This window comes from Xiphophorus hellerii, chromosome 16 (assembly GCF_003331165.1).
Source record: "Xiphophorus hellerii strain 12219 chromosome 16, Xiphophorus_hellerii-4.1, whole genome shotgun sequence".
In the NCBI taxonomy this organism is placed as follows: Eukaryota; Metazoa; Chordata; class Actinopteri; order Cyprinodontiformes; family Poeciliidae; genus Xiphophorus; species Xiphophorus hellerii.
In genome coordinates this window covers 9,728,241-9,753,443 of record NC_045687.1, presented here as the reverse complement: position 1 = coordinate 9,753,443, position 25,203 = coordinate 9,728,241, and the positions used below count along the sequence as shown (strand labels likewise).

The window sequence follows — 25,203 nt, the reverse complement described above, 5'->3', positions numbered from 1 at the left end:
TGTGGTGTGGATTTCTTTTTCTGCTTGCATTACATGGACATGTCTTTCTGTCACCATACACTCCCTTCAGAGGCATACAAAAGCAGTGCGGCATCAAGTATTCCCCCTTCATTAAAGCCCACCAAGGCGAGAAGGTGAAAGTTCATTGAAAGCATGCATGGAGATTTTATTCTGTTCCAAGATTCCAGGCCAAGCCTTGGGTTTTTTCCATGGGGCATAGTCTTGGGTTGGCACCACCATGTTTGTTTCTTGTGACATCTCAAATAGGACATTGCTTGGATGCAGGGAAGGACTGAGCAGTTTGTGTGCACTATGCAGAATTTGATTCGCCTTATGTATTCATGGGAAGGAAGATAAATAGCATTATATATACATGTTTTGTTTTCCCGTTCTTTATTTTAAGTGAATGCCTTTTGAAGTCCTCCATAATTGTTTTATGACGTCTATTTTGGTCATCTGCTGGAGCATTCAAATGTAATTTAGCTCATAAACTGACAATCAAAAAACATCTGTTAAATGTTATAGATGGGTAGCATGCAATAGGCACCTCCATGTCAGACAATACTATATGGTAGGATTGGTGTTATTATTTAGGGAATCTACATTGAAAATCTAAAGCACAAATAAAGAAAATGATTTATTTGGCACTGTGTGCAACACTGCCGCTGCTTAATCTACAAAAGCCTAAATTGCTGAGGGCTACATTTTGATTTGAACAAGACATTCAAAAATAAAGTGACAAGATTATGAAAGCCAATGATAATTATCATCTTTATTATTACAAGAAAGATACCCAAACAACTCGTTCATATTTTATGAACTCCGTTGAAAGGACTTGAGTATATGATGACTCTTACTCTGCAGAATCCGACTGACAAAGGAGAGCACAGAAGACAATTAGTTATTATCAAAGTTCAAAATTAAGATTTAATTTACTGACTGACACAGTATCATCAAGGAATACCATTGTCAAAAAATAACTACCTTTCCAGTATCACGGCTCTTGGCTCTGAGCTTGTTGACCTGAGACTCAGCGATGTCAGCACGCTCCTGAGCTTCCTCCATCTCATGCTGGACCTTCCTGAGCCTAGACATGTGGGTGTTGGCTTGTTCCTCCTGGGAGGAAAAATGGTTACATTGTTGTATTAAAGTAGATAAGACACTGTCATATTTACCTATTGTTTATGAACATTGTAATTTATTTAGTTACTTTTTGGCTAAAATACAAGATATTTAAGATAAAATATCTAACTTACAGCTTCCTCAGCCTGTCTCTTGTAAGACTTGACCTTGAGCTGGAGCTTATCTACCAGGTCCTGAAGTCTGACCAAATTCTTCTTGTCCTCCTCAGTCTAGAAATATCACAGAAATACATGTTAAGTACTAACAATAAGATAGAAAGTTACTGTAGTTTTACTAAAACCTAAAAATTACCTGGTAGGTCAACTCCTTAACTCTCCTTTCATATTTGCGGACTCCTTTAACAGCTTCAGCTCCACGTCTCTGCTCCCCTTCAACCTCAGACTCGAGTTCACGAACCTTTTAAGTGATTATAAAGCATTATCTTTCTAAAAGTATGTGCCTTTAGACTGGGATTTGTAGAAGTTGTATGAGAAATGTATTTTTGTTCATTTTTCAATTAAATCATTTGAATGACATTGGAACTCATACCCTCTGCTCCAGTTTCTGGAGCTGCTTCTTGCCACCCTTCATGGCGAGGTTCTCAGCCTCATCCAGGCGGTGCTGCAGGTCCTTGACTGTAACCTCGAGGTTCTTCTTCATCCTCTCCAGGTGAGCACTGGTGTCCTGCTCCTTCTTCAGCTCCTCAGCCATCATGGCAGCCTGAAAATACGTTGTTCTTTAAGTTTTGGTAAAAGGTTAAACAAATGGTTTAAATTGTGTGGTTTCCGAGATTTAAACTGACATCAGTGATAGCCTTTTTGGCCTTCTCCTCAGCGTTTCTGGCCTCCTGAACAGCATCCTCCACCTCACCCTGAACCTGGACCAGATCAGCTTCCAGCTTCTTCTTGGTGTTCAGAAGGCTGGTGTTCTGAAAATTAATGAGAATAAAAAAAATTGATGTGTTGGTTTAATGACTTTAAAAGCCCTGGTTTCTTGTGAATAACTAAAACCCAACCTGAGAGTGCAGTAGTCCAACACGCTCACTGGCATCAACCAACTCCTGCTCGGCCACTTTACGTGCTCTCTCTGTTTGCTCCAGAGCGGCTCTGAGCTCCTCAATCTCAGCTACCATCAGACCGTTCCTGCGCTCCACCATGGCCACCTGCTCCTTCATGTCTTCCTGTCCTCTGAGGGCATCATCAAGGTGCAGTTGGGCATCCTAACAGCAATAAAAATTTGGATGTTAGAAAGGTTTCATTCGAAGAGTCTTAATTTGTGTTTAATATCAAACTCACCTTGAGTTGTCCCTGGACATTCCTCAGTTGTTTCTGGGCCTCGGCAGCCTGCCTGTTGGCGTGGCTCAGCTGGATCTCCATCTCATTCAGGTCTCCTTCCATCTTCTTCTTGACTCTCAGGGCATCATTCCTGCTCCTGATCTCAGCATCAAGAGTGCTCTGCATTGAGTCAATCACCCTCTGGCTGTTTCTCTTGATCTGCTCCATTTCTTCATCCTTCTCTGCCAGCTTCCTGTCAATTTCACTCTTGACCTGGTTGAGCTCCAGCTGGACGCGGAGAATCTTGGCCTCTTCATGTTCCAGAGTGCCCTTGAGAGGTATGAGCATACAGCAAGGTAGCAAGGTGTCAAAATAAAGTGTCCTGAATATGCAATTTGTATGTATAATGTGGTTTAAATTATTAACTAGTTTTACCTCGGCTTCTTCTAATGCAGCTTGAATTTCAGACTTCTCAGAATCCAGAGTCTTTTTAGCCTTCTCCAACTCATGGATGGTCTTACCAGTCTCACCAATCTGTTCGGTCAAATCTGAGATCTCCTCTGCAATGAAAAGTAAATAAAATGCTGTTCAAGCAAAAACCTACTGAAAAAGAAATAATTGTTGTTAGTTCTCTTTCAGTTTGATAAGGAATGTTACAGTAGCAAAACTACATGACTTGTATAGCTTCTGTGTTGTTTCTTTCTTTATGATGAATTTTTTTATAATGTCATACGCTGTAGGTTCTTGTTCTCTCTCTTCATGGTCTCCAATTGGTCCAGAGCCTCTTCATAGGAGTTCTTCATCTTGAACATCTCAGTGCTCAGGGAGCGGGCCTCCTTTTGGGCTCCTTCCAGCTCAGCCTGGCTCTCTTCATACTTCTGCTTCCATTCTGCCAAGACCTGCAAATGTAAGGATTAATTCAGCTTTTTTGGGGGAGGGGGCAGAGGGGGGCGGGGGGGTGAATAAAGTTAATCTACTTAATTTACTAAGTTAATCTACTTAATTAATCAACCTTTTATTTGTTGTAAAATTACTGTACCTTGTCAAAGTTCCTCTGCTTCTTGTCAAGGTTGGCAGCCAGAGAATTAGCTCTCTCCACATCAATCATGAGGTCCTCGACTTCACCATGGAGCCTCTGCTTGGTCTTCTCCAAAGAGGCACACTTGGAGTTCACAGCCTCAATGGATTCCTCAGTCTCCTGCAAGCGCTGGGCAAGCTTTTTCCTATAGTGCATAGATGTTTCAATTGATAGCAATGCATAATAAAAATTTCACATAATTAAATTGAGACATTCATTATGACTCACTTGGCCTCCTCCAGCTCCTCAGTGCGCTGGATGGCATCAGTCTCATATTTGGACCTCCACTGAGCCACCTCACTGTTGGCCTTAGACATGCCTCTCTGCAGCTCAGCCTTGGCCTCCTGCTCCTCCTCAAACTGCTCTCTGAGCAGATCACAGTCATGGCGGGCTGATTGAACAGCATGGGCCAGGGCATTCTTGGCCTGGAAAGCACAAATTTGATAGTAGAATGATTTGTCTAGTTCTGACCTCATAATTTATGACATAAAAGGAAATATAAACAGATTTTCATACCTTCATTTCCTCCTCAATGTGTCTCTTGAGCTCCTCAATCTGTTGAGTGAAAGCCTGCTTGCCTCTTGTCAGCTGAGAAACAAGAGCTTCTTTTTCCTCAAGCTGGCGAGTAAACTCACCTGTAAAAGTCATAAATACATTATTTCTGAGATTTCTTTAATCTGTAATACACTGGTTTAAGGCCAGGTGAATTACCATTCTCTGTCTGGAGTCTTGCTTTCTGTGCATTAATGTCATTCAGCTGGCGGACATTCTCATCATTTTTAGATTTGATTTCACTAAGTTGGTCCTCAAGAGTTCTGCACATTTTCTCCAAGTTGCCCTGAAACCATCAGAAGTTAATGTAAAAAGTACTCATGAGCCATAATTTGTATATCTGAGCTTTGTAAAAACATGAAGTACCCACTCACCTTGGCTTTGGCAACAGCCTCCATGTTGCTGGACAGGTCATCAATCTCCATCTTGTACTCACTCTTCTCCTTCTCCAACTTCTGCTTGACACGCTGCAGATTGTCGATCTGCTCTCCCAGCTCAGCAACGCTGTCGGCCTGCTTCTTGCGGAGAGCTGCAGCGGTAGATTCATGCTGCAGGGTGGACTCTTCAAGGTCACGACGCAGCTTCTGGAACTCAGCCTCACGCTTCTTGTTCATCTCAATCTGAGCAGCTGTGGCTCCACCAGCCTCCTCAAGCCTCTCGCTGATCTCCTCTAGCTCCCTGGAAAGGTCAGCTCTCTGCTTCTCTACTTTAGCACGTGCAGACCTCTCAGCCTCAATCTCCTCTTCCAGCTCCTCAATGCGAGCCTAGAAATCAAATGCATTGAAGTAATCACTCAAGATCAATATGGATAATAAGAAAATCTGCCAAATGTTATTAAGGTTAATGTGTTGTACCTGGAGTTCCTTGATCTTCTTCTGAAGCTGAGCTCCAAGGGACTGTTCATCCTCAATCTTGCTGAGAAGCTGGCTGATTTCAAAGTCCTTTCTATATGTCAAGTAATAATGAGTCATTATTTTGAGTTAAACTTTAAAACCTTTTCAGTTGTTCAAAAAAGGAGAGAAAAGATCATTTACTTCTTGATTTTTTCATCAGACTGCTGCTTGTCATTCTCCAGATCCATAATGGATTCCTGGGCCAATTTCAGATCTCCTTCAAGCTTTCTCTTGGCTCTTTCAAGGTCCATACGGAGTTTCTTCTCTTGCTCCAATGAGCCCTCAAGCTGTTGTATAGTCGGTACATTCAATCACAGCAATCAATACAAAGACTGCATCATTAGGTGAATGCCTAAGGAGGAAGACGAATAAACAGTTTTCTTACATCGTCCACTTGTTGTTCCAGTTTTGTCTTGGCCTTGGTCAGAGTGTTGACTTTGTCTTCCTCTGCCTGGAGATCATCCAGTGTTTGCTGATGGGCCTCTTGGAGGGCTTTCTTCTCCTTGGACAACTTGGCAATGGCCTCATCCTGAGTTGCCATCTCCTCTGTCAGGTTTTTCACCTGACGTGAAAGAGTTATACATTAACCTCCTGAGACCCGGGGGGGGCTGTTGATGTGAATATTTATGTCTCCTACTATTGGGACCTAATTTTGAAATCAATTTTACTTGAACTGTCAAAACGCCTCTAGAGGACAATGGGTCTGTTTGCAATACATTTTCGCCTTGTCAGGACCCAATAGCCAGCTTCTACAATAAGTGGTTATCTCAAAACCCAATGTCCACGTCTGAGGACATTGGGTCTATCTGTGTGACGATAAGACCATTCAATCAATGTTATTATTTACATCTGTGTTTACAAAAATGTAATGTCCTCATATGAGGATGCAGGGTCTCAGGAGGTTAAATATTTAAGAGATATAAATTCAAATAATACCCTCAAATGTTATTTATTACTGTCCAGTGTGTGTGAATGTCTGTGCGTTTTTAAGTCATGTGAACCTTGTTTTCAGTGGCATGTTTCTCCTTCTCCACTTTAGCCAAGGTGAGCTCTAAGTCATCAATGTCCTTCTTCAGCTCAGAGCATTCATCCTCCAGCTTCCTCTTCTTTGCAGTCAGCTCAGCATTGATTTCCTCTTCATCCTCCAGTCTCTCACTTGTCTCCTTGAGTTTGGCCTCAAGCTGGATCTTGCTCTTAATCAGCCCTTCACACCTTTCCTCTGCATCTGAGAGATTCTCAACTTCCTATGATTGAGGGGGAAGAAACACATGTTAATTTTTTTTACATACTACATATCCATCTAATAAGGACGATTCAAAAACATGTACTTTTTACACAGACCAGGTGTTCACCAATTACATAGCACCACTGTTATTTTAGTTTATGAACATAGGGACTACATGGTTAATTACTCTAGTATGAATATAAATAAATCACATTCAAGAAATCTTCCTACTCACAGAAGCTACTTGGAGCTGCAAGTCATTCTTCTCCTGGAGCATAGAGACCATTTTCTCCTCCAATTCCTTCTTTTTGGCCAAAGCAGTAGCCAAGTCTGTCTTCATCTTTTCATAGTTCTCCTTCATATTCTGCAACTCCTTCTCAGTCTCAGCACTCTTCAGCAGAGGCTTGATCTTGAAGTACAGGGTCATCCATGGCCAGTTCTTGACATTCATGAATGAACGGATGTTGTATTGGATGGAATAGATAGCCTCTCTGGTTGAAAAATCAGTTAATCAAAACAACATCAGTTTTACCAAAGAAGGATCTTGTTTTGAAAGGGAAGGGAAATTATTTAGCAGTCAAAATAATGCTCCCACCTTCTCTCCATCATTTTCACAAACTCCTTCCTCATGACATATCCTCTACAGAGGGCCTGAGTCATGGTAACCAGCTCAGCCAGTTTCTCATCTCTCATCTCCTCAAGAGTACCCAGCAGACCAGCTTTGAAGAACACCTATGACAGCGTAAGTATTGCAAGTCAGAACCCATGGATACAAAGAAGTTGTTGTCTTTTATCAAATTATTGTCCTCTTTTTCAAGATGAGAGCTGGATCAAAACGCAGACAGGAATATAGAAGTCTTAATCTGGGTTTATTAGATGTCCAATAACACTGTAAAGTCCTACCAAGGTAAGAATCCAGCAGTGAGTGAATGAAAAAGAAGAACGAATATTCAAAGGAGGTTGATTTCTAGATAGAGAATTGATGGCTGATTGCTAACTGACTGCAGGTGTGAGAGCAGAGAAAGCAGGCTGAGAAGAGTGAGAGAACATGGCACAGGGGCGAGGGAGAGCACACAAACAGGGAAACTAGAAAAATGAATCTAACTGAACTAGACATAAGGAATAAACACAAACTAGAATGATTAAGAAAGGAATGAACTAAAGCAAAACAGAAACAATGCTGATCTATTTAAAATAAGAAACTAAGGAGTACAGAATAACTATGAAGCTTGAATCAGAAATCAAAACCCCAAAACAACTGAAGATCCTGACAAATACCTTAGTGTGTCCAAACTTGTACTGAGTGTGGTCCACATCAATGGAGCCCAGCAGCTTCTCTGAAGCCTTCTTGTTGTCAATAAACTGTCCCTCAGGGATAACACTGGCATTCAATACTTTGTATCTATGAGAGAAAATGTGGATGTTGCCTTTTTCCATCTTCACATCTGAAAACATTTCTTCATATTCAGAAAGACAACAGCAGCCACCTCTGCTTGAAGTCACCGTAGAGGATTCTGCTGGGGAAGCCCTTTCTGCAGATTCTGATGCCCTCCAGCACACCATTACACCTCAGCTGGTGGATGACCAAGAAGTTCTCCATAAGACCTGGTAATATATTTAGTGAAAAATAATTCAACAGTGTCCACAAATAATATAATGTAAAATATCTTAGACTGAGCTTCTTACCTGGAGTCTTTGACTCATTGGGAATCAGACAACGCACAAAGTGAGGATGAGTGCTCCTCAAGTTGGTCATCAGCTTGCCCAAGTTCTCCTGTGGATCATTGTCATAAAATTAATCTAAAACACATTAGGTTCTTATAGTCTTTCAAAATAGTTTCCATACCCTGAAAAGAGCAGACACAGTTTGGAAGGAACCACCCTTCTTCTTGCCACCCTTCTTGCCACCACCACCAGCCTCTGTTTGAAAAAAACAAATAGCAGTACAGCACATATTTGATCTGATCAATAAAATTGTAAATGTATGTATGTATGTATGTATGTATGTATGTATGTATGTATGTATGTATGTATGTATGTATGTATGTATGTATGTATGTATGTATGTATGTATGTATGTATGTATGTATGTATGTATGTATGTATGTATGTATGTATGTATGTTTGAAGGAATTTTGTCTGATTAGTTCATGGAAATCATACCGTCTGATGAAGCATGAGTTACATAGAGAAGACAAAGCAGTTTGTTTGCAGACTTCTGGTAGAGCTGAACCACAGAATCGTTCAGTGGGTCCTTGTTCTTGTCCAGCCAGCCAGTGATGTTGTAGTCCACTGTACCAGCATAGTGAACCAGGGAGAAGTGAGCCTCAGCTTTGCCCTTTCCAGGCTTGGGTTTCTCATAGGCTTTACTCTTGCCAAGATGCTGATCGTTCAGCTTGTTCTTGAAAGTTGTGTCAGAGGCTTTGGGGAACATGCACTCCTCTTCAAGGATGGAGAAGATGCCCATTGGCTGTGAACAATTACCATTTTAAATGAGAAATTTAACTTTAATTAAAATTTAATTCAAACTCCTGTAAATATTTGCAGATGAACTTGCAGAATAAATTCAACAAACGTTTTATCACAGCTATTTGACAGAATATGATCAAATCTCAGTTCAAGTTGTTCTGCAAGTTTCTGTCAATCTGTTATGGAAGTTACATGAAAATCAAGTAAGTATTCAAACAAGAATATTTTTAAAACAGCTTCTCACCTTCTCAATAAGCTCAATGCAGGCAGCCAAGTCCATACCAAAGTCAATGAACTCCCACTCAATGCCTTCCTTCTTGTACTCCTCTTGCTCCAGGACAAACATGTGGTGGTTGAAGAACTGTTGCAGTTTCTCATTGGTGAAGTTGATGCAGAGCTGCTCCAAGCTGTTGTACTGTAATTAGTGAGAGTTTTTTTAAAATAATTGGAAATCACACTGTTTCATAAGACATTTTGGTAACACTTTGACGGGTTGTGAATCATGACACTTTTAATACAAAGTTGACATTATTCAAAATGTCTTTTTTATGACAACTTGACATTAACCAAGACAAAAATGTCTTCATTATGACAACTTGACATTAACCAAGAAATCATGATCTCACATAAATTTGTTATAAAAGTATTACTGATTACACTTTAAAAATTATGTAGCTTTATGTTATTAAAGCTAAAGTTTAATCAGTAATACTTTTATAACAAATTTATGTCAGATCATGATTCCTTGGTTAAAGTCAAGTTGTCATAACGAAGACATTTTGAATAATATCAACTTTGTATTAAAAGTGATATGATTTACCGAATGACACTTCGGTAAATTATGTTGAATATTTTTAACAGTCATAAATATTCATGAAGACTTACTCATGTTCATGACAGGTGTTATGTCATGTTTATGATGGTGTCATGATAATCTAATTCACAACCCGTCAAATAACGTGTTACCGACATTTTTTAGTTTTTCTTCACTCACATCGAAGATCTCAAAGCCAGCAATGTCCAAGACTCCAATGAAGAAGGCTCTCGCCTGCTTTGTGTCCAACATCTCATTGATACGGATGACCATCCACAAGAACATTTTCTCATAGACAGACTTGCACAGAGCGCTGACAGCGTTGTTGACCTAGAAGAAGAAATTACATTTATGTAATAAACTGCCCTGCATAGTCCCAACAGTTAAGAAATGTTTTTGGTTGACCAAAAACAACTATTGCAGAATTTACCTGTGGGACGGTCTGACCTTTGGTGACCATCTCATTTCCGACTTTGACTCTTGGGTAGCACAGAGCCTTCAGCATATCAGCTGAGTTCAGACCCAGGAGGTAGGCGATTTTATCAGCCACTTTTAGAAAAAAGACAGATATTTAAATGTAGCCAGCTTGACAGCACAATGAAGCATTTCTAAAAATTTTATAATTTTTACCCTCAGTGCCATCTGGTTCAGCCTGCTCCTCACGCTGCTTCTGCTTGAACTTCATGTTGCCATGGTGCATCACAGCACCAGTGAGCTTGTAGATGTTGATTTTCTCATCACCAGTGAAACCCAAGATATCAATTGCAGTCTACAATACATATCAAGTTTGTACTTAGACTTTCAAACATCCCATGAATAGTAAAATTTGTGTTACCCAAACATGTGAACTTACATCTGTTGCAATGAACTCCTCCACATCATTTATACTCTTGACAGTCACCTCACCCTGACTGATCATATGATAGTCATAGGGATTGGTAGTGATCAATAGAGCCTCTGCAAAGAATTGGAAGAAATAGCTATAACATGCATGGTATGTTTTTTCATTGAAATGTTGTGAGCAAGTGATCTAATATTATACCTAGCAGCTCAGGCTTGTGGCCTGTCATCAGCTGATAGAAGATGTGGTAGCTCCTCTCAGCAGACAGCTGGAAGGTGACACGGGACTTCTCCAGCAGATCTAAATTTGAAAAATTAGTGTGGGAAAATAATATACTGCTAATATGTTTCACCACCCAAGAAGAGTGCATGCCTTTAAATGTTCTCCATACAACATTATACTGCATTTAAATCAAAATCCATTTTCAAGTCAAATAATAATTTGCAAAAATAACTTACATGTTTCAATATCTGCTGAGGCCAGCTTGCCACTGGTTCCGAAATGGATTCTGATGAATTTACCCTAAACATGTAATAATCTGGCTGTTCGGATTCTTCATATGCAACTCCAAAATCATGATACTCTTTCTTCCCTTCCCCTAATACTCACAAAGCGAGAGGAGTTGTCATTCCTCACAGTTTTGGCATTACCATAGGCCTCCAGCAGAGGGTTTGCTGCAATGATTTGATCCTCCAGTGAACCCTGCAAAAATATATTTTTAACATTTGATTTTACATTTCACATATACCTCTTATATGTGAAATGTAAGAGGTATATTTTACATGCCTCATAAATATGTACATTGTTTAAGAGGTAATTCTCTGACCTTTATACACAAAAAGAATTGTATACCTGCATTTTTCCTGAAGCTTGTTCTGCCTTCTTAGATCCAGTCATTGCAACTGTTGCAAAGTACTGGATGACACGCTTGGTGTTTACAGTCTTCCCAGCTCCGGATTCTCCACTAGAGGGAAGGAATAATTGATCATTCAAATTATTCAGCCTCATTGTTACAGTTCTGTAAATATGTATAAACATTTTTTTTGTTACTTACGTGATGAGGATGGACTGGTTCTCACGATCTGAAAGAAACATTTGTAAATATATATGGTTTGCAGTAAATATGCATCACCATCTCTCACTGTTCAACATCTTACCTGTGAGCATGAACTGATAGGCATTGTCAGAGACAGAGAAGATGTGAGGGGGTGCCTCAATCCTCTTCTTGCCTCTGTATCCTGCTACAACAACAGCATCGTACACTGGGAGCCACTTATAGGGGTTCACAACGACACAAAACAAGCCAGAGTAAGTCTGAAAAGACAGATATATTCTTATTTAGTATCCTAGCCTGCTTTTGAGTTGGTATTTTTTAGATTTTTATGGTAATGTATTCTTCCTAAATTCTCACATAGATCATCCAAGACGCAAACCGATCTTTGAGGTTATACAACACACAAGGCTCGTTGAGGTGGGTCATCATGGCCATATCCTCAATTTTGTCAAACTTTGGAGGATTCCTGGGATGAATATCATCCTCTTTGACTGTTACAGTCTAAAACAAACATGGACTGTCACAAAGTGTTTAAAATATAACATTCGGGAGGAATTAGAAAAGAACAAAATTTAAAAACTTAACAAAGCTTTACCCACCTTGCCTCCATCTGTCTCAACAGTGGCTTTGCCACCTTCTTTCTTCACAAGTTTACCCTTGACGTACATGTCATCAGGATCCACCACAAAGTAAGCTGATTTAGCATCAAATGGAGCGGTCTGAGCCTCAATCCTCTCCTTTTCCGGCTTGCGGAGATATATGGCCGCTGGGCCATAGGCCTCCATCTCTGCATCCGTGCTCATTTTGGCAGCTTTTCAGTTCTGTAAGAATAATAACTTTTGAATTGGTTTAATCTCATTTGTTCTCATAAAAATTTGTATGATATTCTGGAACACATTTCTAGAAAATCAAAATCTATTATTGTATCTATTTTACTTTTATTATTGTACATATAAATCCTACCTTCCTCCCAGCTGAGTTGATGTTTAATGATGTCTAAAGATGCTATTAAAAGAAACATTTACATAATTAATCTCAAAATACTTTTCTGAAATATTTTAATTTTAAAGTCTCCTAGATTAATTAAGGAATTGTTTAATTTCAAATAACTCAAATCAGCAATACAAAAGAATCACTTGATATCACAGAAGTAACAGAAAGAGACACATGAAATTCATCACTTAAACCCAAGCAAGTGTAAGTTAATGTAAACAACAAAGGACTGACCTGTAAGGGATGCCCATCAGTTCTCAGCGGAGTCTGGGGCTGCTGCTTTTATACAGGCTGAAAATGCCTTGGTCAGCAGCAGTCTGCTTCTCCATTTGGTCAAGCATCCTTGTCATCTTAAGACCCATCGTGTGACATTTCAGGATCAGTCTGCTATTTTTTGATGTAACATTTACTAGCTATTAAGCTAAGAGCTTTTTCAAACAAAGAACTTGATTACTTTATTACTAAATCAAAATAATTCAGAACCATGTGTTAAAAACATATGAGACTGAAAACTTGTTAATTGGAATAAAAAGAAAATGCAACAACAAAACAATTAACACTGCATTTGAAACAGTGTTTTAATTCTATAATATGCACCAATAATTAAAGTAATGAATAATTAAAATTCTCAATTGCTAAATTAAGGAACTCGTCAGTTGACCGCTCTTTCTTAAAACCGTATGCGCTGCCTTTAGTAAAATCTCAGAAAATGTCACAAGTATCAAGTCTAAAAGTATAGCCACATTTCAAATATTTGAAATAAAAAATAATGATTTTTTTTTTCTCTTATGACACACTAGCGGTGCAGAAATGCATCAATTAATTTTGAGAGTATGTTATTTATTATGAGTCTTTTTCAATCATATCTTTCTCATATAAGCATGTCTTTTGATCATAAAACATAAGTCTGACAGTAATCTTTAAAGTATGTCCCAAAATAGATGCCATGACATACATGTGCTCTTATAAATAATTTATACAAATACATTTTAATTGTAACTCTCTAAAATATGAGTAAGTTTAAAGAACTGATAACTTTGTAGTGAGAAGCTGTGCCTTCTTAGCCCTGCAAATAAACAAGCCTGTTGCCAAGAACAGAAATTCATTTGGGGAAGCTCCCAAGTGGTGCTGGTATACGGTTGCAGGACACTGGCACAGGTCATATTCCTCTAATAAAACTGAATGTAAGGCCCTTTCCATAAAGTTCAAGCGGTGTTACACCTTGCCTTAAAAGGAAGGGAAGAACATTTGCCAACCAGGGTGAGAGAAGATCTATAATAAGTATCACTTGAATATCCAAGATCTTTATCCTCATGCTTCACTTGATTCAAAGGATGTTGTTGCTGTTGTAGACAGTTGGTGACCTTGCAAAACTATTCAACTTTGATTTTGATCCTTCACTAGCCAATGCTTGAGAAATATTCATTACACAAGCAACTGGCTAATACTTTTTAAAATGGATTACATGGCATAATACATCTCTGATATTTATTAGTCTTTATAGCAGTTTCTATTTTTAGGCAGTAAGAAAAGAATTTGTGTTTTATTTATTTGACTTAATAGTTGATTACACTTGTCATATAATTTTTAAATTTATCTTGTTTTGCACAATATTTCTTTGTATCCAGGAGCAGAACAAATGAGTTTTATTTGTTAGATTTTTTTATAAGGTTAAGCTTATATACGTATGGTGGTTCAGAAGAGTAGACTCCAAATGGCACAACGTTTACATCAAGGTTTTCAGGTTTCATTAGAGTCAGTATCAACAGGAACACTGAACATTTTATGTAACTCCCTTTTCTTAAGAGGTTGTTTGGTACAAAAGCTCTTTATTCAGTATTAGTTGGACAGAAAGTAAATCTGAGAGAAAAAAGTAAAGACTTGCAGTAAATGGCCCCATGGCTAGTATTAAAACCAGGGACAGCTGCAACAAGGATCACAGCCTCACTATGTGCTGCTTCTGCTCTACCACTCAACCACATGAAGGCCCCACAAAAGTCTTAATATAAATTTAAGTATTTATTTGCCTTTCAGCATCTACAAAGAACTGTGCAAGTGGACATATTGTCTGTCCTGCAACTCTGCAAGAATAAAGTGGGTATACAATTTGATTCTTAACCCCTTAACTGTCACTCTCGAAACATTTACATGTTATCTATTGGGTCCATGAGGACAACAGGATCCTCATGACAGTTAAGAGATGTTGCCTTTGTTAGGAGGAAAAGTGTATTAAAATCAATAACTATTTTATACTTATATATTGCAAGTGAAAATATAGCAACTTTCAGACATTTATACACCCATTTTAAATTGCCATTTAAAAAAAATATTTTGTTAAATCATTTCAAAACCTTTTACACATGTAATGTTTGTGGAAAAGTGTTCCTACTTTTTGCATGTTTATCACACTAAGTGTTTGAGTTCATTAAACCAACTTAATTAGTCAAATACAAGGAAACACCAAATGCAGCTTATTAATTAAGGTGTTTATAAATCCAAACCTACCTATGTGAAAAAAGTGATTGCCAACCTGCCACCCTTAGCAGCAACAACTACAATCAAGCATTTGCGATAAGTTCCAATGAATCTTTAACAGCGCAGTGGAGGAATTTTGGCCCACTCATATTTGGGGAATTGTTGTAACACAGCCACATTGGATAATTTTTTTAAGCAAGTGCCATAAAAGAAGATTCATTGCTTAAAAGGTGCATATCGTAACATAACATGTGTTTTTTTTTCTCAGTTCAGTTGTATAGGATGAAGGCAACAGTATATCTGTAAAAAATAATAATTTATCATATTTAAATTTTTTAAGTAACAAAATTTGGGGATTTTTGCAGGAGTGTGTAGAGTTTCCAGTGCCACTGTAAATAAAAAGTAAAAATACCATGTTCAATAATTGCTTAACAGCAGCTGAGAAATTGTAATAAAAATTTTAAACAATTAAGAAAATTGATTAAATGGTTGATCCTGAAGAAATATGTCTATATGAAAAGATGTTGGTTGTCTTAATTATATCTTACAGGATAAGAAAAACATGAACAATTTTGTCAAAGGAAAGAAACAGAAATAACATAGGTTTACCGTTGACTGGAACAAAAACTGACACAAAGATGTATATTTTAAGATTTCAGTAGTATTATCTTGCTGATAATACTGGTGTCCTTTCCTTTAAACACCAGCTGGTGGCAGTAATAAACCCTGTTGTTCGTTGACCGCAGAAAAACTACAAACTTCCCCCAGGTTTGTAGTTCTTTTTGAATGCGCTTGCGTGCTTTGTAGCGGCACCACCGGAAGTTACATGGAGGGCTACACGCTTTGAGTTTGCAAGCTAGTTTAGCTTTTCAAACGTTAGCACTGAGTTTTAACTCCAGAGTTGATACTGTCTTGAAAGAAATGCCTTCCCTAAATGGAAAAGCTGACGTTATATTTGTAAGTAATACAAATGAAAATATTATATAATGTATATCGCTATATCTAACATTAGTTGTAGCTAGCTAGCGTAAACCTAGCCTGGCTGGGTACATAAAATTGAAAGAAACAGTTGTATTTTGTGTGTTTTCAAGAAGTTATACTTCATTATAACTTTATATTGCTATCAAGACATCGTAGCAATATTAACCGTAGCACTTTATTTTGCTGTAATGAAATAAATTCAAACGTCACTCTTTCGTAGATTTTAGCTTACATCGTCTTTCGTGTTTGCTGTTTGTATTACTTTTTCAGGAGGATGATGATCTTCCTTATGAAGAGGAGATCATCAGGAATCCATACTCAGTCAAGTGTTGGATGCGCTACATTGAATTCAAACAGAATGGAGCCAAATCCACCCTGAACATGATATATGAACGGGCTCTGAAGGAATTGCCTGGAAGGTAACTTTTACTGAAAGATAAAATTGCACATTTTTGGTAAAGATGACTCTCTCTTTTTTTTAAAACCAAAATTTCCCATCATTTTTACAGCTATAAATTGTGGTACAATTATCTGAGAGAAAGGAGGAAACAAGTCAAAGGAAAATGCATTACAGATCCAACATATGAAGAGGTCAATAACTGCCACGAAAGAGCACTTGTGTTTATGCACAAGGTAGTATTTACTCAAAATCCAGCAATATAACAGTAAATAAAATAATGCATACATTGAAAACATTGTGTGCTCTTGGGTGTTTTTTTAAACTAACCAATATTTGTTTTCCATAAATGTAGATGCCCAGGATATGGATTGATTACTGTCAGTTCGTGGTGTCACAGTGTAAGATCACGAGAAGTCGGAGAACGTTTGACCGGGCTCTGAGAGCACTACCTGTAACCCAGCACCCACGAATCTGGCCTTTGTATCTGCGTTTCGTTCACAACCTGCCCCTGCCTGAAACAGCCCTGCGGGTATATCGAAGGTACCTTAAGGTGAGATCATGGTGCACAAAGCATTTCTGTACAGCACCTGTCATGTAAGAAGTCATGCTGTAATTGCATGTAGGGAAATTTTCTGTAATTTTACTGTACAGGCTGTATTTTTGCTTGTGTGGTAACATTTTACGTAAATTCCTGAAAGCTCTTTCCTAAGTAAAAGTATTTGATTGTTTTTTGTTTTGAGAATAGCTGTGTTATGTGTTTCAATCAACAAAATATATAGTTTTGATTCTGATTAAGAGAAGTTTAGCAGCACATCTAACATTCTTCTGGTATTTGCATATTGCAACATCGTTTTAAAGGTAACAAAGATTATGCTCTAGAGATTTAAGTACAGTATTTCTCTACATTTTCCAAAGTATTCTGTCTTCTCTTTATACATTGTAGCTATCTCCAGAGAACGCAGAAGAGTACATAGACTACTTGCGGTCTGTTGGTCGCTTGGATGAAGCAGCTGTGCGATTAGCAGCAATTGTAAACGATGAAAGCTTTGTGTCCAAAGAGGGCAAGTCCAACTATCAGGTAAAATGTCATTTTAGGTCTAGCACCTTCAAGTATGTCCGTATTATTCTGATCATAATAGCATATTAATCCTTATTCTGCGTGTATTTTTACTTTTTTGTTTAGCTGTGGCACGAGCTGTGCGACCTGATCTCTCAGAATCCTGATAAAGTGACCTCTTTAAATGTTGGAGCCATCATACGAGGTGGCCTCACACGCTTTACAGACCAACTTGGAAAACTTTGGTGCTCTTTGGCTGATTATTACATCAGGAGTGGTCACTTTGAGAAAGTACGTTTCACTGAATTGCTTACATTTTTTGTATAAGTCAGTTTTAATTTATTATTTTAAACTTTTGCTCTATATATGTGAATTATATGTCATTATATATATATATATATATGTGATTTTTTTGGGGTTGTTGAAAGGGGATGCATGATGTGTCATTATAATGGTTTCTTTGTTTTTTCAGGCACGGGATGTGTATGAGGAAGCCATACTTACTGTAGTAACTGTGAGGGATTTCACTCAAGTGTTTGATAGCTATGCTCAGTTTGAGGAGAGCATGATTGCTGCAAAGATGGAGACCACTGCTGAGATGGGACAAGAGGAGGAAGGTTTGTATGAGTTAGCATTAAGGCACCTTTCTTCCACAATACCACTTATAAATGGCAGTTTTTTTTCCTCTCTCCAACCAGATGACATAGACCTGGAGCTTCGTCTGGCCCGCTTTGAGCAGCTAATTGCCCGGCGGCCACTTCTGCTCAACAGTGTATTGTTGAGGCAGAATCCCCATAATGTGCACGAGTGGCACAAGCGAGTAAAACTTTATGAAGGAAATCCACGACAGGTAAGTTTAAGGGCCTGTATATATTTTATTAAAAATATTTCTATATCTCTAAGTATCTATCACACAGTACTGATAAATGGATCAAATATAATGTGTCCACTCCAGATCATCAATACATACACTGAGGCAGTACAGACAGTGGATCCAATGAAGGCCACTGGAAAACCTCATTCTCTCTGGGTTTCTTTTGCTAAATTCTATGAGGAAAATGAACAGCTGGATGACGTAAGTTACCAAAGTCTTCCCTTTGGAGCTGCATGGATTCTTTGAACTTAGGATGGATGATAGTTTTTCCTTTTAATTTATATGTCTCATATTTCCTGACTCAGGCCAGGACAATCTTTGAGAAGGCTACTAAAGTAAACTACAAACAAGTGGATGACCTTGCTGCAGTTTGGTGTGAATATGGAGAGATGGAACTTCGGCATGAGAATTATGATCAGGCACTACGCATACTGAGGGTAAAATTCTTCTAGTAGATATTTTTGTTGATTACAGATGCTGTATCAACATGATTTGTTATTTTTTTCTTCCTTTATTGCTGTTTGCTATTTTTTATCGGATGAGACAAGGAAAATACTAACACACCAAACAGCAAAGCGTTTGAAAAGCTATTTTCAAAAAAAAATAATTCATCGATAAGGTCCTACCAACATAAACTATTCTTTGGAAGTTATATTTGATTTTTATCATTTCAGCATATTATTAGCACATCATCCAATAAGTCTAATCTATTGTTTCAATTCATAACATTCCAGTTATAAGTTTAGAAGAATATCCAGATTTACTATGTTATTTATTAAACCTTAGTGTGTGAAAGTTGTTTTTTCCAGCTCAGACCAACAATTTCTGCTGAGTCAGAGCTTTGAATCATTTCCACTTCATATGTATTCATTGGATAACAGTGGAGAGCTAAGGCTGCCTTGTAATAGAAAACACTTCAACCAAGCCTGACTTAGGAAATCTGCCTTGACCCACTGGGGATTGATTAGATGAAAGGGAGATGAACAAAAACACAAAAGCACCAAACAAGAGAGGAACAGTAAAGAATCTGGAGTGCAGAGAAACTGACATGTTGAATTTGTTTTTAAAAAAAATGATACATTTATCTTAATGTATCTTTTTCTGTTCAAAGTGTGTCATAAAATACTATCCTTTATCAAAAGCTACAGAAAGACTGTTCAAACGATAACTGTTCACACTTACAAACAGGCTATTTGACAAACTTCCTTATCCTGCCCCCCAGATGTCTACTAATATGCTATGAAAATATATTTGGTCTCAAAACAAAAGACTAACCAATGCAGCATGATGCATTACAAGTAACAAGCACATTGCTTTTCTATAAACTAGGTGTTTAGGGACATCTATTGACAAATTCGGGAACTGCAACAATACAAACATATTGCAAATGAAGCATATGTTTGTGCTCTGTAACAAATGAAAGAAAAATTACAAAAGCATGTAATATTTTTAGTTGTTCTGAAAGCATTAAGAATGTAATGATATTTCATTGTGTTTGGTTTGCTTCATTGTATTCAAGGACTCACTGGTGACACAACATTCACATGAAAACAGATTGTTTAGAAGTCATTAAAAAGAAACTTATTGAACATGAATTTGTGAAAGATGAACATTTAAGGCAAATACTTCAAATGCATCACTGTAAAGCAAATGAAACTATATGTATTTTTCATTGCCATGTGACTTATTACTATTGTAGCTATAACACTAAGTTTATATTTTTTTGATTTTTGTATTAGAAAGCTACAGCAATCCCATCTAAGAAAGCAGAGTACTTTGATTCATCTGAGCCAGTCCAGAACAGAGTGTACAAGTCTCTGAAGGTCTGGTCTATGCTGGCAGACCTCGAGGAGAGTCTCGGGACTTTTCAGGTATGTATATAAATTTGTAGATGATGACAAAGCACATAATCAGATCTATATTTTTCTATTTCCGTTTTTAATTTCTATTATCTTATTATTCTGGTTTTGATCATTAGTCTACAAAAGCAGTGTATGACCGCATCATTGATCTACGCATTGCCACTCCTCAAATTGTCATCAACTATGCCATGTTCCTTGAAGAACACAACTACTTTGAGGAAAGCTTTAAAGTAAGAACATTTGAACCAATTCAGGAACATGTATTTTGTCACTCATAGTTGTATTTATATTTGATCAGTTTAAAAATATTTTCATCGTTTCCTTCCTTTCAAAAGGCATATGAACGAGGGATCGCTCTCTTCAAGTGGCCAAACGTTTATGACATCTGGAACACTTACCTTACCAAGTTCATTGACCGTTATGGCGGCAAAAAATTGGAGCGAGCCAGAGATTTATTTGAACAAGCCCTGGATGGCTGCCCTGCCAAGTTTGCCAAGAGTAAACAACCTTTATAGCACAGCACAAACATTTTTCAGTATTACATTTTATGTTCTTATTCTATCTTGTAAATTGCTCTAAAACATTGTTGTTGTTTCCTTTTTGTTATTTGTTTTTAGCCATTTATCTGTTGTATGCCAAACTGGAAGAGGAGTATGGATTGGCACGGCATGCCATGGCTGTCTATGAAAGAGCAACACAAGCAGTGGAAACTGAAGAGAGACACCATATGTTTAACATTTACATCAAGAGAGCAGCTGAAATTTATGGCGTTACGTACACCAGAGCTATTTACCAGAAGGCTATTGAGGTGAAGTTATAGTTACATAAAACAATACTTGGAAGTGTTTCTTCTCATTCTTCTGCAGGTTATGCCTCATAGAGTTCCAAAGAAAGTTGTTTTTTCACAAAATCAGTCAAATAAAGATAGCTGAATTTCAGTTTTTCTTAGTACCTAAAAACATTCCTCAGCTAAACCAACAATGATTCTAAACCATTTTAGAATTATATGAAATAAAGAACATCACAATAGTTGCACATCAAGAGTAATGCGTTCAAGACTTGTAATTCTAATTGCAATATTTATTGTATGAATAGTAGTTTAAATTATTATATCTCAGTTATCAAGCATCATACCCACAAATCACACAAAGAACTTGTATATTTATAGTTGACGAACTATTGTGCTGAGCTTGCCTAGAATGATAAAACACGTCTAAGATTGCAACATTTGTTTAATTTACAAAGCATATTTTTATCTTCTAAAAGTGTTGTTTTATAAATGCTGAATTGGCTGACATCTGAGGATTACCTTTTATACTCCACCAGGTTCTTCCTGATGAGCATGCGAGGGATATGTGTATGCGATTTGCTGACATGGAGTGTAAACTTGGGGAGATTGACCGTGCCAGAGCAATCTACTCCTACTGCTCTCAGATCTGTGACCCAAGGGTGAGAGAAACCACCTTATCTAAATGTTCTCTTAGTGAAGTGTTCAAAAATATGGCAAGTCATTTGGATATATTTATCGTCTTTTAGGTGACAGCAAATTTCTGGCAGACCTGGAAGGAATTTGAGATTCGCCATGGAAATGAGGATACAATTAGGGAGATGTTGAGAATCAAGCGCAGTGTCCAGGCTACATACAACACCCAGGTCAACTTTATGTCCTCGCAAATGCTGAAGGCTTCAACAAGCTCTACAGGCACTAGTAAGACACCATATTTGAAAGTTGGGCCCATAGTTGTTTGTTTCCCTTGGTTTTAGTATCTGCTTAATTTCTTACTCATGAAGGTCTCTTATGCTATTACCGCAGTCTAAAGACTTGTCTTTCTGTTTTGTTTTGTCCTATTGTAAGATTATTAGTTCGTTTATTTTATTGTAAGATTATTAGTTAGTTTATTCTGTTGTAAGATTATTAGTTACAGCTATAAAAACAGCTATAGAATTTGAATATTTTATAAATAAAACGGTGAAGGCCATGCAGAGACAAGCTAAGGACAATAGTTGCTATCAGAATTAGAAATATACGTTATATAACATAGTCGCATTTGATAAAAGCATTTGATTCATATCTTGACTTAATCTTTCAAAGTTGGAAAAGAATATGCTATGGTATTTCTGTATTCAATTATTTTTTAAGCTATTCAGCTGGGAAAATCAAGTTTGAGTCTTCAGATATTTAACATTAACAAAAGTAAATAGTTTAAATAAAGCTGAAAAATGCAAGCACTTCTCAAGGGTTAGTGTGAGGCAGATTATGTTTCTCCACTAAAATAAGGTAAGCACTTCCGTAATCCCCAGCGGATTAATTTACATACCAATAAATCTAAGGCTGCACCCCAAATTATTCAAATACCTGATAGACATAATTTTACATTTATTTTATTTCAGCCTAAAAGGTTATTTCTGGCAGAAATTTAGACAATTTTGATTGATCTATTTTACTTTACAAAAATAGTTTCCAGAAATGAAGTAAACCTTTTTTCTTTAATTAAACCTCCATTATGGGCAAAACTGCAATCAAACCGGTTTTATTTTTTTTTATAGTTCCTGAAAACATTTTGTATGTTTATACTTTATATTTACTATTTACCTTTGGTGATGAGTTCCAAGTATTTGAGGTTGGAATCACCCTGATCTTTTACGCCTCATATGATTCTCCATCAAATTGAAGTAGGGGAACCTTGCTGAGTCACACCAAAATGTTAATATTACTGATCCAAAAAAGTTTTTTCTTTTTTCATGTACAACTTTTTTTTTTCCTCCTCCCCTCCAGGGGGTCTTTTGTGGGCTCTAGTGTCCCTTATATGAAAGTAGGCTGACAGCAAAGGGGAAAGAGAGGGGGGAAGACATGCAGCAAATGTCGCCGGGTCCGGGAATCGAACCCGCGACGGCCGCATCGAGCACTCAAGGCCTCCAAATGTGGTTTGCGCTATCCCCTACGCCACCACAGCACGCCCCTTCATGTACAACTTAGACATATTTATGATAACAAAAGCAAAAATAAAGCATATTGGGTCAGAAGAAAATCCACACATTTTCTGTCCACTGGAGTGTTTTGTCACTTGATGATCTGTGTAAACTATATGGGATATTCAGAGAAATCAGTTTAGGAAATTTTAACTTTAAATTTACAGGATGTTTAAGACTTTAGGAGAAATATTAATAATTTATATGTTTGTCTCAATATTTTCTATTTGGTGTCAGTTTCAGATCTTGCTCCTGGCCAGATGGGAATTGATGATATGAAAATGTTGGAGCAGAAAGCTCAGCAACTTGCTGCAGAAGCTGAGCAGGACAAACCCAAACCCAAGGAGAAAATTCTGTTTGTCAGGTTTGTGGTTCAAACTTTGATTGACTAAGATATTAATTCACAGATTTTATGAAAGCCATTACTTTCAATGCATCACTGTTTTCCTTATCTCTCCATACAGGAGTGATACTTCTCGTAGTGAGTTGGCTGAGCTTTCCAAACAAGCCAATCCTGATGAGATAAATATTGACGAGGATGAAGATGATGATGACCAAGAACCCGATGGTTAGTGTAAAACAAATTAAAACTGTGGTGTGAGTGGGTGAATTGCTTGCTTAAGCATTTCTGTGAGTCATTAAAAATGCAATTTTCTCTATTTTTTGCCTTTACAGAGGTGCAGCTTGAGCAGAAGAGTGTTCCAACAGCTGTCTTTGGAGGTCTTAAAGAGGACTGAAAAAATGACTCATTAAATTTTGCAAAAATCCAAGCTTATGTAATATTTCAGTGGCTACATATTTTAGATTACAGTGAATGTTTAGATGTATCATTAGTTTGATAGAATGATACAGACATCCTAAAGAATTAGCAGGAGAACTTTCCCTTTAAAGTTTTGTTTTTTAGGTGAAGAGCTGTATCTATTTTGACCACATGATGTCAGTAACTCTTAAAGCCCAGCATGTTTATTTTATCGGGTATTTTTTAAATGATATGTTGGAGTTGTATACTTGTTCACACTTATTTTTCCGAAATAAAAAAAATTTAATACATGTTTTCTACCAGAACAAAATTTAAATATGTTTTAATTGAAAGCTATGTACCAGAACACACAGGGGAAGAACACGGTTTCATCAGCTTTAAATGTTACAACTGATAATGTAAAGAATATCCAAAAAGTTGAAAACTTGTAGATTAATTCTAACTTTGTAGTAATTCAGTTCGAGGTGTGGTTGCTTTTGTACATTAAACTGTTTGTTGTTGAATGGTGGAATTACATAAAATTTCAAATAATCGGTAAATGTTATGTAATAGAGTTTGATTTCTATTTTGTTCAAATTTTATAATTCATTTTCTTGTTCATATAGATAGTAGATAGTAATGTTATAAAACTGGATAAAGAGATAAGTACTTAAATCTGAAATACATTAGCAAGCAAACTTGCTCAATATCTCAGTTTTAGACACCCCATCATCAGACACAAACTGGCATATTACAAAGTACTGACTTGCACTAATTGTTTCAACAAATTAAAATAGCTGCGAAGTAATCTTACAAAGTTACCACAGCAGGGCCTGTAGACCATGTTTGAGCATCATGTGATGACATGCTCTTGGGTGTGCTGTTTACCAAGGTTGTAGGTGTTGCAGGAACACTGTCTGGAAAAGTAAACTGAAGCACTCAAGCTTTTAGGTTTCATTACCTCACAAAAAAGCGCATCAAATTTTTATTGATTTTCTCAATAGCAATGTATAAATTTCAGATTGCTATGTTGTGTTATTGTACACAAATTTGGAGCTGTTTAATCTTGCATTTAAAAGAAGATGCTAGATTAATTTTGATTGTTTCATTGCATATTTTAAGATAGTTTATGAAATGTTATAAATTCTTTAAGATTATATTTCTGTGTTGCTGTCAAATATAATTTGAAAACTTTAGGTAATAGAGAAAAATAGCATGCAAAAATTTTTAGGATTACGAATTATTAAAACAAAATCTTCACAGTTGTGAGATGTCCATTGGCTTCGATATTATAATAAGCCATTTAATTTATGGACTTATCCATTCACAGTAGAGCGGATTTTTTTTTTTTTACCAAGTGAACAATGGTAGAATTAGACTTCTTATCATTGAATAAAATATTCTGAATAATCTCCAGGAACACCCCTCCATAATAATACGTTTGCTATATTCAGTTTTGTGTAGGAGTGCATTTTAACTACTTCAGTATGACTTCCTATACTTTTCAGTGTGATTTCCACACTTAGGCTT

General features: G+C 37.1%; 2 protein-coding genes across 3 annotated transcripts; one reads left to right on the top strand and one right to left on the bottom strand.

The window, feature by feature from the left end:
* Window positions 1-747: 747 nt before the first annotated feature.
* Window positions 748-12,619, bottom strand: LOC116736104 (myosin heavy chain, fast skeletal muscle-like). 2 transcript variants are annotated; one of them, XM_032588351.1, is made up of 41 exons: window positions 12,550-12,619; window positions 12,286-12,327; window positions 11,922-12,143; window positions 11,680-11,823; window positions 11,426-11,582; window positions 11,323-11,350; window positions 11,121-11,232; window positions 10,878-10,970; window positions 10,727-10,790; window positions 10,470-10,568; window positions 10,281-10,384; window positions 10,058-10,196; window positions 9,858-9,976; window positions 9,608-9,757; window positions 8,858-9,028; window positions 8,308-8,614; window positions 7,991-8,064; window positions 7,831-7,918; window positions 7,632-7,749; window positions 7,423-7,546; window positions 6,740-6,876; window positions 6,380-6,635; window positions 5,921-6,163; window positions 5,305-5,481; window positions 5,061-5,206; window positions 4,881-4,971; window positions 4,401-4,790; window positions 4,186-4,312; window positions 3,991-4,109; window positions 3,703-3,899; window positions 3,436-3,619; window positions 3,130-3,295; window positions 2,832-2,956; window positions 2,418-2,726; window positions 2,138-2,341; window positions 1,925-2,050; window positions 1,672-1,842; window positions 1,435-1,539; window positions 1,257-1,352; window positions 985-1,116; window positions 854-871 (listed from the first exon to the last, which is right to left on the bottom strand). In XM_032588351.1, the coding sequence occupies exons 3-41, from the start codon at window positions 12,123-12,125 to the stop codon at window positions 854-856; spliced, it is 5,814 nt and encodes a 1,937-aa protein (XP_032444242.1). In that variant the 5' UTR covers window positions 12,126-12,143; window positions 12,286-12,327; window positions 12,550-12,619. The 2 variants fall into 2 exon arrangements, with proteins under 2 accessions (XP_032444240.1, XP_032444242.1); XM_032588349.1 differs by lacking the exons at window positions 12,286-12,327; window positions 12,550-12,619 and having other exon boundaries at window positions 748-871; window positions 11,922-12,125.
* A 2,974-nt stretch (window positions 12,620-15,593) lies between these two features.
* On the top strand, window positions 15,594-24,238 carry xab2 (XPA binding protein 2). Its single transcript, XM_032588386.1, has 19 exons — window positions 15,594-15,747; window positions 16,042-16,190; window positions 16,281-16,404; window positions 16,524-16,721; window positions 17,115-17,249; window positions 17,355-17,519; window positions 17,701-17,845; window positions 17,927-18,078; window positions 18,184-18,303; window positions 18,408-18,539; window positions 19,842-19,973; window positions 20,081-20,194; window positions 20,300-20,462; window positions 20,582-20,772; window positions 21,291-21,413; window positions 21,501-21,672; window positions 23,172-23,298; window positions 23,399-23,502; window positions 23,610-24,238. The coding sequence occupies exons 1-19, from the start codon at window positions 15,712-15,714 to the stop codon at window positions 23,669-23,671; spliced, it is 2,544 nt and encodes an 847-aa protein (XP_032444277.1). The 5' UTR covers window positions 15,594-15,711; the 3' UTR covers window positions 23,672-24,238.
* The last annotated feature ends 965 nt before the right edge of the window (window positions 24,239-25,203 follow it).

Bases quoted from the DNA above. Each gene is read 5' to 3' on its own strand.
- LOC116736104 (XM_032588351.1), bottom strand. From the start codon at position 12,125: ATGAGCACGGATGCAGAGATGGAGGCCTATGGCCCAGCGGCCATATAT. The intron at 10,791-10,877 runs GTGAGTATTAGG...TTACATGTTTAG, and splicing joins ATGACAACTCCTCTCGCTTT to GGTAAATTCATCAGAATCCA. The intron at 6,877-7,422 runs GTATTTGTCAGG...ACGCTGTCATAG, and splicing joins ACAAGTTTGGACACACTAAG to GTGTTCTTCAAAGCTGGTCT.
- xab2 (XM_032588386.1), top strand. From the start codon at position 15,712: ATGCCTTCCCTAAATGGAAAAGCTGACGTTATATTT. The intron at 19,974-20,080 runs GTATGTATATAA...TTTGATCATTAG, and splicing joins AGAGTCTCGGGACTTTTCAG to TCTACAAAAGCAGTGTATGA. The intron at 20,773-21,290 runs GTGAAGTTATAG...ATACTCCACCAG, and splicing joins TTTACCAGAAGGCTATTGAG to GTTCTTCCTGATGAGCATGC.